At 41.3% G+C, this 13,982-nt stretch overlaps 1 protein-coding gene across 1 annotated transcript in view; it reads left to right on the top strand.

Annotated features, from left to right (window-relative positions):
- Positions 1–5,920, top strand: part of NXPH2 (neurexophilin 2) — a 281,561-nt gene extending 275,641 nt beyond the window's left edge. Inside the window, exon 4 of the mRNA XM_068245880.1 lies at positions 4,390–5,920. Coding sequence (XP_068101981.1) covers positions 4,390–5,133 — 744 coding nt within the window. The 3' untranslated portion in view covers positions 5,134–5,920. The remainder of the gene's footprint in view (positions 1–4,389) is intronic.
- The last annotated feature ends 8,062 nt before the right edge of the window (positions 5,921–13,982 follow it).

Genomic DNA, 13,982 nt, shown 5'->3' on the forward strand with positions numbered 1-13,982 from the left:
AAAGAAAAAAAGGAACACAGCCCAGTTATTTGTGTGCCAGGCACTGTATATACACTTTTATCTCATCATGTCACATGTCACCTCGGTTGTCCTTTAAGACAAAACTGACTAATGGAATATGACTATAACTAATGACCAGGTTTTAATTGTTTTTAGAAATATGGGGCATATTCACTACACTGCAGCACTCAGAATAATGTGTTAAAGAGACACTGAAGCGAAAAAAAAAATTATGATATTATGATTTGTATGTGTAGTACAGCTAAGAAATAAAACATTAAGATCATATACATCAGTCTAATTGTTTCCAGTACAGGAAGAGTTAAGAAACTCCAGTTGTTATCTCTATGCAAAAAAGCCATTCATTTCTACGACTTTCAAAAGTGGGCTGTTATCTGACTTTTATTATCTCAACTGTTTACTTTTCCTCTGCTAGAGGAGAGGTCATTAGTTCACAGACTGCTCTGAAAGAATCATTTTGAATGCTGAGTGTTGTGTAATGTGCATATATTAGAGAATGATGAAATGTTAGAAAAAACACTATATACCTGAAAATAAAAATATGAGAATATTTTCTTTGATGCTAATCTTCTAGTAATTATTCATTGTACACAACCAATTCATTATATCATATTTTTTTTTTTCGCTTCAGTGTCTCTTTAAGTCCTACTGCATGAAGAGCAGAACAGAATGTGATACATTACATGAAAATGCATTCATCTCTACTCATTGGGGTGTATTCACTAAACTGCAGTAAACAGAATAACATGCATAGTGAATACACCTATTGGTCTATTGTTCACAAGACTTTACACACAGTGATTACCACAGTTTCGAGAATATACCCGCTAGCATTAGTACAGGTTAAGCTGTTTTATTATTGAAGTCCTTTGCATGGGCCTGACCCACAATCACTCAGTTACAAACCCCACTCCCAAATCCCACTCTAGAATTATTGTCTGGATTTTCATTTTGGCCACTACGCAAGTCCCAGTTGGTTGTGGGGGAACTCATACAGGTACATTAATGGAGCATAATGTTTAGCCCCAATTCTTGCCTCATCTCTGCAAATATAGGAAATGTGTAATTCATTTCTTGTTGTGTAACCATAATTGTGTCCTGTAATTTCAGGATAAAGGGAAGTTACACAAACATGTAAAGTTTGATTCTTTGGGAACAGGTCCAATCATTTCTTTTTTTCAAAAAGGCCGTGTCATTTTTTGAGAAAATCGATTTTCAAAAATTCAAGGAAATTTTTTTTGTAAACTTGACAAAATTACATTTTGCTGCGGAACACTTACTATATACCAAGTTCCAAGTTCTGTATACATATTTTATACATTTTAAGAAAAGGCTCAGCGTGGGGACCCCTCTCCAAAGCCTCATTGACCCCTGGTCACTTATGCATACCTGTATAGCTAGATTTCGGAGCCCGGAGTCCAGGGTGTGGACCGGGTGGGAGTCCACAACCTGAGCTATACCAGACCACATGGTCCATGACATGGGGGGCCGGGGGGTCTGGAAGAAAGGGGCAGCATTGCCACCCCCCTTCTTTCTTTCTCCAATTCCCCAAATGAATTATGAGAAAAGTATGATGGAATAAGTGATTGGATGATGATTGGATGGATTATGATGTTGTTCCAGAATATCATGATATGACTCTATTTGAATAAATATTGATTTTATTTTTAGTCAAGAACAAATGTAGATGTTGTTCATGGAAAAATAAGACCTTGAATATAAGTCCTAAGACATCTTTTGTAACTAAAAAAGAATAATATAAGAACCTGTCTTATTTTTAGGGAGAGAAGCGGTAATATGCTCTGAGTTTGGGCTTGATTCACAAAGCGGTGCTAACCTACTTAGCACGCCTAAAGTAGTTTAGGCGTGATAACCTTTGCACCAGTAGGTTAGCACCGTTTTCAGTAATAAAACTCGCGCACAAAGTTTTGCGCGCAAAGTTTTACGTGCGCAGAAAGTTGCATAGGGTTTAATGGGTGCATAAAAATTTACGCACGCAAAACTTTATGCGCACCAAACTTTGTGTGCGCAAAACTTTGTGCGGGAATTTCGCACGAGTTTGTTTTTATCACACCTAAACTGAGTTTAGGCGAGATAAAGGGCTTTTCACCGGCGTGCTAACAGTTTGCACCGCTTTGTGAATCAAGCCCTATGCGTTCTTCCTCGATACGTCTGTACACAACAACCTGCTGTGATGTTCCACCTCTGTGATATTTGGGTGACTGCAGACTTGGTCCTGGGGGTGTCTGTGTGTAATGAGTTTTGCGGCCATCTGGCATAGGGTGGTGGGATAGCCACTCGCCCACTGGAAATTGCCAACAATTGTTTCGGCAAGTTAACTGCACGAGTACCTCCCCACCCCTCATATTCCTAACAACCCTCCCTACCTCCCAAGGCCTTTCTGGCTTTTCCTCAAATCCGGTCATGGGCATTCGTACCGCCGGTAACATTTTTGTGCACCGACTATGCCTGGCCTTTCCTGCATCAGATCCAAGAAGATGATAAAATATCTCTTTTGAAAAAAAGTATTTCGAATCAGGAGGCGATATATGCAAACAGAATAGCTGATTGTTGGAAAGGCATCTGTACCCGGCATAAAACTTTCTAGCTTGATTTTAAATGTTTTTCTTTCTTTACCTTTCTTTCTGTACTTTATTTGGTAAACGCTTTGGCTCACAGTGGATTCCACCGTCCCCTATGTCTGTTTGTCAAGCAATCCGCTCATCGATGACAAGGGTCAGCTGTATAGCGTACTGGTAACGCTGCTGCCTTTGATGTAAGATTTGAGCCCTTGACCAGGATTCAAATCCTGGCTCAAGCCAGTACGTAAAACAGTAAGGAGTCTTTGGGCAAGGCTCCCTACTGTTCCTGATTGCCAGTGGAACGCACCCTGGTAGCTGCAGCCCTAAAGCGATTTGAGTCCGCTAAAGGAAAAGCTTGATAAAAATGTTTGGTGTCATACTTAGTTGTTTTAAAAGTAATGTCTGTTATTTTGTCCTAATTTATTTCTTATTTGAGATACCACTACAAATCTTATTTTTAGGGTCGTACATTACAACTCAGCATTAAATTCTATAATAAATGTATAGCAGCTCAATTCAAAGATAACCTCTGAAGTTCCTCTGAAAGGGATCTGAAGTTTATTTCTAATGAGAGTACATTTTAGGTTATCACAGAAACTGGGATTGAATCGTACATTGCTCGGGGTGCTTTTGCAGTTTTGCTTTTATTAGTCATTTTATTTATTTTTTACTTCTTTACTTTTATATTTTTACTACTGATTTTTCCATTTGTCATTGAACTTTTTGGCTTTGGTTCGAGGTCCTTTAGGAGAAGGACAAATTTGATAAACCGATATTTTATTTCTATCATTTCCAGTAACTGTGCCAGTCTCCATATCTCCTCTGCAGGTTGGTGCCCAGACAGCTTTGTAGTTTGGTAAGCTTTTAGAAGCAAAGCTGGTGTAATTGCCTTCTTAAAACAGAAGAAAATTTGCAATAATTCAATAATAAATGAACATTGATAAGGCTGTATGAAATAGGGCTTGGACAAAATTTCCTTCTGTTTTAAGAAGGCAAATTACACCAAGCTTTGCTTTTTTAGTAGGAGGGCTTTTTGGTCCCTTTTATCCCCCTATACATTCCTAGTAGTTTGGGTCACCCTGAGCTGCTTGGTTACTCTGTTGTACTCGTCCAAGCCCTATTTCATACAGCCTTATCAATCCCTGCCATGTACTGATGAGGACCAAAAGTCCGAAACAGGCTGTCTACATGTGGGTTTGATATGGCTGTGTAAAAAAACTTAAATTTATAAGCTTGCTATACACCAGCGGTTCTGGATGCTTGCTTGGCTTACAAGAGCATAAAGGGATAATTTGCATATTTAGTGGTAGTGCATTGTGGGTAACCACAAATGTTCATTTATAACTGAATTATTGCAAATTTCCTTCTGTTTTAAGAAGGCAATTACACCAAGCTTTGCTTTTTTTAGTAGGAGGGCTTTTTTAGTCCCTTTTATCCCCCTATACATTCCTAGTAGTTTGGGTCACCCTGAGCTGCTTGGTTACTCTTTTAGAAGCAAAAACACCTAGATAAACCTGACATTATACCTCACACAACAGCAGTAAATTAATATTGTGGCTTTGCTAGTCATACTTTTGGAACAACCCAGAACAAAAGGCAAAAGCCAATTGGTGGTAAGCATGAGGATAACAAATGGCCACCTGTGGTTCACAGACTTCTGATCCTTTTACAGACTTATCTGATGCATCTGATGCATCACAGAAATATACTTTTGAGTTGTTTGCGTAGTTTTTTTATCTATGTTGGAATCTCCCTTTAACATTAAGTATTTTTTTCTTTTAATCAGATTCTATGTGACAAGGAAATACAGCGAGCCACAGGAGCACTTAAGTGGGAGGAGAAAGACACTTCTGAGAATTTGGCAAATGCCGTGGCCCACAGCCGATTCCACAGTCCTCTACGTCTGTTTGTCAAGCAATCAGCTCTTCAACGACAAGGTCAGCTCTCCTACTTCGACACCACGGAACACTTCTGGAACTGGCTTGCAAATATCACAGACACCCAAGAGTCCCTAGTACGAACTAAGCGTCGGCCCATAGTTAAAACGGGCAAGTTCAAAAAAATGTTTGGCTGGGGGGACTTCCACTCTAATATTAAGACCGTCAAGTTAAACCTACTCATCACAGGCAAAATTGTAGACCATGGAAATGGCACCTTTAGCGTTTACTTTCGCCATAACTCTACGGGGCTCGGGAATGTCTCCGTAAGTCTGGTCCCACCATCCAAAGTGGTGGAGTTTGAACCTTCTCCCCAGCAGTCCACTCTGGAGAACAAAGATGTCAAGTCCTTCAACTGCCGGATTGAGTATGAGAAAACAGACAGAGCCAAGAAGACTGCTTTGTGCAACTTTGACCCTTCTAAAATCTGTTACCAAGAACAAACCCAGAGCCACGTGTCCTGGCTTTGCTCCAAGCCCTTTAAAGTTATTTGCATATATATTGCTTTTTTCAGCATTGACTATAAACTTGTGCAAAAAGTGTGCCCTGATTATAACTACCATAGTGAGACTCCCTATTTGTCATCTGGCTGAAAGACTTGCATTCATAAAACTATCATAATCCATTAACAACTGTCAGGGAAGACCTTATATATATATTCTACAAATGCTATTTCTTTACCTGGTGGTAACAGTCAATGTAACTGTGTTAGACTTACATAATATCTTTTTGGTTTAGTAATGTTCAACTGTTTTTGTAGCTTTGATGTAGGCAGAACCATTCAGGGAGTGCAGATAACTTCTACAATAGCCACAGACATTGTGGAAGAATTGTGCTTTGAAAATCTGCTGGTGATCAGTGTTTTGCAAGTTGGCTTGGTGGGCTATGCTCTGGCACCCACCCAAGTAGTCTACTTTGTCATACATTCAAGACTTTAGATGTGTTCACAGTACAACTTACGGACAGGGAACCCGCAAAACAGGTTCTAGAGGCTTTGGTTGTGGACCTGACCAACAGGTGGAGCGCCTGTGATCCAAGCCATGACAGAGGAAGCATTTGGTATAGTGACTCAAGGATGGTCGTCATTTGCCTAAAGCAACTGAAATATCAGTCCTTATTTGATGTTCTGATGAAAGTTACTCTTATCTAATATAATCAATGGTCAATGTTTAAAAATAGTTTTATTCATATTTTTGGGGGCAAAGGACAAGAATGCCATAGTTTTCAGTTGCAGATAATTTATTTTAAAAAAGTTATTTATAAAATAGAAGTATCTCAGAAAATGCTACCAACCAGTCAGCAAATGGCTTTGGCTGAGTAAATCCAAGCAGAAGTACCCATACATTTTCAGAAGAAATATGTGTGTGTGTGTGTGTGTGTGTAGGGGAGGGGGGGGGGGGGATTAAAAAGATAAAGGAAGCAATGTCAGTGTACATTTGGTTAGATAAAATTAAATAGGGAGTCTGGGTGTTGATGAAACTACGCACTTGGTTAAGATTTGTAGATACCCTGTTTCCCCGAAATTAAAGCATCCCCGGAAACTAAGTGCTAGCAGGAATTTCGAGCATGCTCAAAATATAAGCCCTTCCCGCGAAAGTAAGCCCTAGCCGTAGTAAGGGGGAAAAGTATGGCAACTTGTGTTATTAGTACTGGAGCCAACAGTCTCACGGACAGTACCATGTCATTATCATTGGGCCAATTACTGCAATTGCCACTATTCAGCGAGTGCAGTGATTGTCTCAATAACAGATCCATGGTCCCACCTTGGAGACCATCGGCTCCAGTAGAAACACAAGTTGCCGTACTTCTTCCCCATAGGCTGAAGCTTGAGGACACAGCGGCATGGAGCTACGGGGCAAGAGAAGGAGGCATGGGGACATGGGAGGACACCGGACACCAGAAGGACATGGGGACAGTGGAAGACTCAGCGAAGGACATAGGGGAACATAGGACACAGGAGGACAGGGGATAAAGAGGGACAACAGGAGGACAATGAAGGTACAAGGGGGAACACAGGGGTAAACAAGAGGTGGATCCAGTAGAGAAGTAGGCTGCACAGTGGGGAAGGCAGGAGGACACACAGCACAGGAACTTGTGTGTTCATAGAAATATAAAACATCCCCTAAAAATAAACCCTTTTGGAACAAAGATTGATATAATAACTATTTTAATTTTCGGGGAAACGTGGAAGGTGACCACTTGGAAAATGTAAACTGAAGGACCATATAGGATAACACAACACTACATTAAGATGAAGATTGAAGAATTGTACAAGACTCTTGGCAGTATTTGGTAAAGTCACTCCTGCTCTCTTTGGTCACTGCGTCATTGTTTAAGGTGCGTGTGTTCTTATTTCATAAAGCAATAAAAATATAGCCTGTAAAATGCAGTCAGGGGCGTAGCTACAACTCACTGGGCCCTATAGCAACTGCTATGCCTGCTATCCCTATTCCTATGCCCCTGGCAGCTGTGAAAGGGGAGCAATGGGGTGACTTTGTGTTTTTTCTCGCTGTAAGCCCAGGACTTATCCGCTATGGGTAATATCTGTTCAACGCCTCTCCTAAATTATTTGTCTGAAATATAATTTCTCATTTTAATTCCTTATTTCCTCATTTTATTTCCTCATTTCAAAAGTAGAATTTACTGAAGAGAGGAACTAGATGAATTTGGCTGTGGTTGTGTAGATTTAAAGTAAATCTGATGTGAAAATAAATGTATGAGATAATGAATTGTCGGTGTAGTGCAGCTAGGAAAAAGAACATTAGTAGCAAAGAAAAGAGTTTTCTATTGTTTTCCAGTACAGGAAGAGTTAAAAAACATCAGTTATCTATGCAAAAGAGCTATTCGACCCCTCGGTCCTGTCTTCTGATGTATTTAAACAGCCAACAAACAGTAAGGGCTGTTTGAAAAGCTCTTGCTAATGCAATGCTATGGGGGATTTGTATAAAATCACATGGCTCAGGTGGTATCACACCCACAGCATTACATTAGCAAGAGCTTTTCAAATCACAAAGTGCTCAGAAATGCCTTAGTAACAGCCTGCTAGTGGGTTCCAGGCCTTACAGATAGCTGGAGATAATGTTTTACTGCAGGGAAGTTCAAAGGGTCATTATTTCTGTATGTGTATTCTAAACATGCAATTGTGACAGCAGGGGGCAATGTTATTTAAAAAAAAAAAAAAAAAGCTATATAACTGAAAATAAAAATATGAGACTCTTTTCTTTGCTACTAATGTTCTATTCATTATCTATATTACACATGCAATTCACTATATCATACTTTTTTTGCTTCAGGTTTGCTTTAAGAGGCCCTGGTCGTCCAAAAATAATAATATACAGGTAGTCCCCGGTTAACAAACAAGATAGGGACTGTAGGTTTGTTCTTTACTTGAATCTGTTCTCAAGTCAGTGCCATCTCTGTCCCCTGTACCAACTCTGCCCCCTGTGCCTCCAGTGTCCCCCTCTGTGCCCCCCTGTGCCTCCAGTGTCCCCCTCTGTGCCCCCCTGTGCCTCCAGTGTCCCCCTCTGTGCCCCCCTGTGCCTCCAGTGTCCCCCTCTGTGTCACCTCTGCTCTCTGTACCTCCTCTGTGCCCCCTGTGCCTCCAGTGTCCCCTTCTGTGTCACCTCTGCCCTCTGTACCTCCTCTTTGCCCCCTGTACCTTCAGTGTCCCCTTCTGTGTCACCTCTGCCCTCTGTACCTCCTCTGTGCCCCCCTGTGCCTCCAGTGTCCCCCTCTGTGTCACCTCTGCCCTCTGTACCTCCTCTGTGCCTCCAGTGTCCCCTTCTGTGTCACCTCTTCCCTCTGTACCTTCTCTGTGCCCCCTGTACTTCCAGTGTCCCCTTCTGTGTCACCTCTGCCCTCTGTACCGCCTCTGTGCCTCCAGAGTCCCCCTCTGTGTCAACTCCAACCTCTGTACCTGCTTACATAAGTTTAAAAGCCATTTTTTCTTTGAATTTTTTTAAAATTGATTGTCTCAAAAACTACAAGTCCAATTTGAAAAACAAAATTTTTACTTGTTCCCATTGAAACACAGAACCCATGCCCTTCGTACTGGCGGGTCGTTCGTAAGTCGGGTGTTCGTAAGTCACGGACTACCTGTAGAGGGTTAGTAAGACTACATCTGAGCAATCTTACCATCCCTAAATCGCCACCCCCTGAGTCTCTTGCTTGTGAGGGGACTGCTTTGTGGCCCCTCCTTTCCCCTGTGCCAACCCTTAGTAGAGGTGCCCATACACGGTGCAATCAAATAGTTAAATGTTTCCATTTATTCAACCAAAACGATCGAATAGAGAAGATATTGAAAACAGGATCAGTTATTGAATGAAAATACTTGCTGCAGTGGTTCATTGATGCTGATCCCCTTATTACTGATATGCAGGAGGAGCCAGCTCAGCCTGCCTGTAGGTCATGAACCTTTTGATCATGTGTGCAGCTCAATAACATCAGTGATGTGCTGTGTACAGCGAGTGGGAGGGTACGACTGCCCAACCCACTTATCCCCACACCTCCATACTGAAAAAGAGCTAGTACCATAGTTATTAGTCGTTAGGCGTGGATTCAGCAAGGTAATCAGCCACACCCGCTTCGCTATGCTGACCACATCAGTCACTATGGCGATTGCATGTTAAAAGGAGGGCATGGATGCTGATTGTAGCAGGGGAGAGTGAGCAGGCACATGAACAATAGCCGTAAGGATGGCGTAAACTGCTGCACCAGGTATTTCTAAAGAGGAGCTGTCAGCCATACTATCTCAGAAAAAAACAAAACACATACATAAGTAGATAAATACATGCTCTACTTACATAACATATGTATTGTACTGTCCACGTTTTGATTTTAGTGATTTTTGTACAGTAAAAAAACAGAGAAAATACTTCTTTGCATTTCCCATTTTAGCTGTGGCTATTTTGAAGCCAATCCTGATGTAATTTCCTCCTTTCCTCCTCTAGCTGATTTGCCCGCCCTTCACTATAGAAAGTGTATTGTCTCAGCATGAGAAATATTGGCCAATCAGAGAGGAACAGAGGTGTGGGAGGGGAAAACAGGAGGGAAAGAGGCTTTAGCAATTCAGGTTGCATTAGTTAAGTTTGAGGGGAAGTAGAGAAGCAAAAAAAAAAGAACCACCCAGCATGCCCTGCAACTTCCTTTTTTGTTTACTAAATTTTGTGTGTACCAAATAAGAGTCCGGTAAACTGGGGAATAATCATTTATCAACAAGAAAAATAATAATGATTTTAACTTTTAGATTGCCTGGTTAGCATCCTTATTACTTGTTTACCATATAAATAAAGAATTGATTTTTTTTATGTTATGCCCAACAGTTACACTTTAAATAAAAAAAAAGTACTCTCCTAGTAAAAGCATTAATAAAACTTGTAAATGAAGTGAAACTTTAAAAACAAGAAAAATATTTTCTTTTTCACGTGTGTACTCTTTGTGGTAGGTGTAATACAATAGAATGGTATTTTCGAAATAAAAAACAAAAAACACAAAGTCAACAGGAGCCCAGATGGTGTAGCACATTAGAGTGTAGTAAACATAAGCAGATTGAGAATTGGTACTCACAAAATAAGGTTTTAAAGGACCACTATCATGAAAAAAGTAGGCAGTTAAAATCAGACAGAACCGACAGGTTTTAAGCCAGTCCATCTCCTCATGCGGGATTCTCAGGGTTTTCTTAGTTTTCTTTTCAACAGCATTTCCTGAACAGCAGTTGCAATGTCTAACTGACAAAATAGTGTGCAAGTGAGCAGGGAGGATGGCTGGTGTCTTACTGTTTTGGCAGTTAAACTGCTGTCCAGGAAATGCTGTTGAAAACAAAGAAAACCCTGAGAATTCCCCATGAGGAGATGGACTGGCCCAAAACCTGTCGGTTCTGTCAGATTTTAACTGCCTACTTTTTTCGCCATAGTGGTCCTTTAAGTTGGCTAATAAATGGTATCATCCCGATTCCAAACTTCTTACAAAATAAGGTTGCAATAGGGGCAACTAACCCATAAGGCAGGTGGAGAGTGCAACCCTATACACCGCACCCAAGTGTGCCCCAGCTGTATCTCTAAGCCGAGCATTGAGCGCCTTGATACTCGGCTTAGTGATATAGCTGGCACTAGGGATGGTTAATGAGATGCAAATCATTTCACGTTGATGCAGCATTATGCATATTTTGCATGCAAATTTTTACAACTTGAACATGAAATAATCAGATCCTGCTGACGTAACATTTGATTGGCCCATTTTCAAGTTGCATATATTTGCATACAAAATTTGCATAAACATGCATCAATTAGAAATTGACCTTCCCTGGCCGGCACTGATCTTTGGCCTGAAGAAGTGACTCCTACGTACTCACAAAACGCGTTGCCGCAGTGCAGATTAAAGTTTCCAGATTTCACATTGTTCTTTGTGTCGCCTTTGAGGTAAGCCGCATCTTACTTATTTATTTTATTGGTTTTAATACACTTTATGACATTTGGGCACCTCTTTCTATCTGTTCACTCTGAGCATCAAGCGTGTTCTTGCCGTCTCATAAAACCATCTGTTAAAGCGGATCCGAGATGAAAATCTAACTATAACAAGTAACTTGTCTATATATCTTATCTAAAGTTTAGATAGTTTACACAGCAAATCTAGCTGCAAACAGCTTCAATGGTTTATAATTATTTATTCCTGTAATACAATGAGGGCAGCAATGTTCTGTTTGTCACAGGCTAAGGGCTGGAGATGCTATCAGCTTGCCTGTGTGTAATGTGACAAATTCAATCTCCTCTCCTCCTCCCTCCTCCCCTCTGCCTCTGAAATCTCTGGCTAATAACCCCCTCCTCCTCCTGCCCAGACTGAGCTCCCATAAGCCCTTGCTACAGTGCCAAGGCACTCTAAAAAGCTGTGGGCGAGGCTTGTTTAGTTTATAGGGAAATAGAGTATTAAAATGAAACAAAAAAAGTATTTGGCTTGAGGATGAGGAATGCCCTATAAACTATATGAAAGGAACACAATTATGCAATGAGTAAAAGATTATTTTTTCAGATCCACTTTAATAACTTTTTTATATGCACTCTGAAACACATCATAAATTCCTAAGTCGTATATTACTGACCGTTGTAGGAACATTTTGATTTAGCTAATAACAGAAACAAACTGTCTGAAATCTATGGGTACCTGACTGTGCCAGTAATGCTGGGTACACACAATGCTATTTCCTATCTGATCGATTGGAATCAGGCGATTATTTCCGTCATGTCGGATCTGTTCTAGTCTGATAACGAGATTGATTTTCTAAAGTTGTCACAGGAAAATGGATCCTGTTATTGATCGGGAACAGTTTGGACATATTCACACGATGCAACTTCCTGTCAGACTACCCGTCAATCGAACAGGAAATTGCATCGTGTGTACCCAGCATAAAGCAGTTCTCTGATTGGCTGATATATGCACATCTGCACTTTGCAAGCACCTAGCCCAGAGAAAATCCACCGCAGATTTCTGGTAGGGGGGAAGCATTTTCCAGACGCACTCCAAGCTCTGCAATGTATCACTATACCTATAGAGTACGCCCCCTTTCTATTTTCTTATATATTACTGGAAGATATCTTTCTGCAGTGTATAACTCTGTTCATTTGCCATTATCGCTGTACAGCTTCAAGGAATAAATGCAGAAAAGACTGTATTGTCTGATTATGAAGGAAAATTAAAGTATTATTATTATTATTATTATTACTACTATTATTATTATTATTACTACTATTATATGTCTCATCAACATTTGTGGCAAAGAAAAAATAACTAAAGAACTTAAAGGACATCTGTCGTAAAAATCTTGACATTTAAATTACATGTAAACATATACAAATAAGAAGTACGTTTCTTCCAGAGTAAAATGAGCCATAAATTACTTTTCTCCTATGTTGCTGTCACTTACAGTAAGTAGTAGAAATCTGACATTACCAAAAGATTTTGGACTAGCCCATCTTCTCATAGGGGGTTCTCAGGGTTTTCTTTATTTTTAAAAGCACTTAGTGAATGGCAGTTGCTCCGTCCAACTGCCCAAATAAGTGTGCAGCGAGCGGGGAGGCTGGCCAGAATTTTTGTATAAATCTTTTTCAGGGAATGTCTTTAAAAAAGAATAAAGGCCATGCTGAGAATCCCCCATGAAGAGATGGACTAACCTAAAACCTGTTGGTAATGTCAGATTTCTATTGCCTATTGTAAGTGACAGCAATATAGGAGAAAAGTCATTTATGGCTCATTTTACTCTGCAAAAAGCGTACTCCTTATTTGTATGTTTTAAATTTTAACATTTTTGCAACAGTTCCTCTTTCAACAAAAACAAGAAAAAAAAACTTGAACAGGAACATATGAATATATACTGTATATATATTTATATTTTTTTTATTCTATAGAGAGTACCTTTAAAGGGAGAGTACACCTGTGTTAAAGAGAACCTGAGCAGGTCAAGATGGTTAATAAAAAGCTTCCTACCTGATGGGAGGCTGGCCGGATCAGGTAGCGTCCATTTCAGCCTCTCTCTGCCGCTCCTATGTGCGGCAATTCTTTACTTTCGTTTTTGAGACCTGCAAATGCAGCTTGAGAGCACAGAGGAGTGATTAGTATGGAGGGGGGGGGGGAGAGAGGCGGGGAGCCGGCAGAGGAGAGCCAGTGAGAGACAACTAGTAGGCGGGGAAAGGGGCGTTATGTAGGAGTTTCTCATCTGCAAGGGATGCCCCTCCCCATTACTCTGCCGACAAGCTCCTTGTCACCAGATAAGGGGGGGCTGGCACGGGACAGACGGGGCTGTCAGCAGAGCGGAGGGCACACAGAGGCATGTTGTGAGAAAGCGCGGTGGAGCCGCCGCCATGAACCAGCGGCGGGCGGCTCCTTCCGCATATGGCAGCAACTCACACGGAGAGGCAGCCGCCTCCTCACATCTTGAGGCGGCTACCTCCGTGAATCAGCCAGCTGAGAGCGGCGTAACCGCCGCGCTGGATGCGGCGATTAGCCGGCAGGTCCCCGCTGCGGAGACACCGCAGAGCGGGGCTGTGCTGGTTGGGACTCGTAGTCCCTCAAGATTCAGAGTGACGCGCGCGCGCGCACTCAGACAAACTTTATGACACCAGGGAAGAGTCAGCTGACCAGGCTGATCAGCTGACCATAGCTTCACTTCCCATTGGTCCAGCAATCAGGGAGGTGCTGGGGGACACCTAATGTGTATATATACTGCTGGCTGTCCATTCATCTGGTGTCTGGCGTTGCGTTCACATACGTGGGAGCACCCAGATCCGTTAGTCAGATCCTTAAGTGTGCCGGGACCGGCTGGAGCCGTAATCCTACACTTAGTTAGAGATTGATAGCTAAAGTACTAGTTTGATTGTGATTATTTGTTATGACTCTTGCCTGCCTCGACTATTCTCCTGAACTCTGACCTTGTACCTCGTTATATCTGATACTC

This window comes from Hyperolius riggenbachi, chromosome 7 (genome assembly GCF_040937935.1).
Source record: "Hyperolius riggenbachi isolate aHypRig1 chromosome 7, aHypRig1.pri, whole genome shotgun sequence".
Taxonomy (NCBI): Eukaryota; Metazoa; Chordata; class Amphibia; order Anura; family Hyperoliidae; genus Hyperolius; species Hyperolius riggenbachi.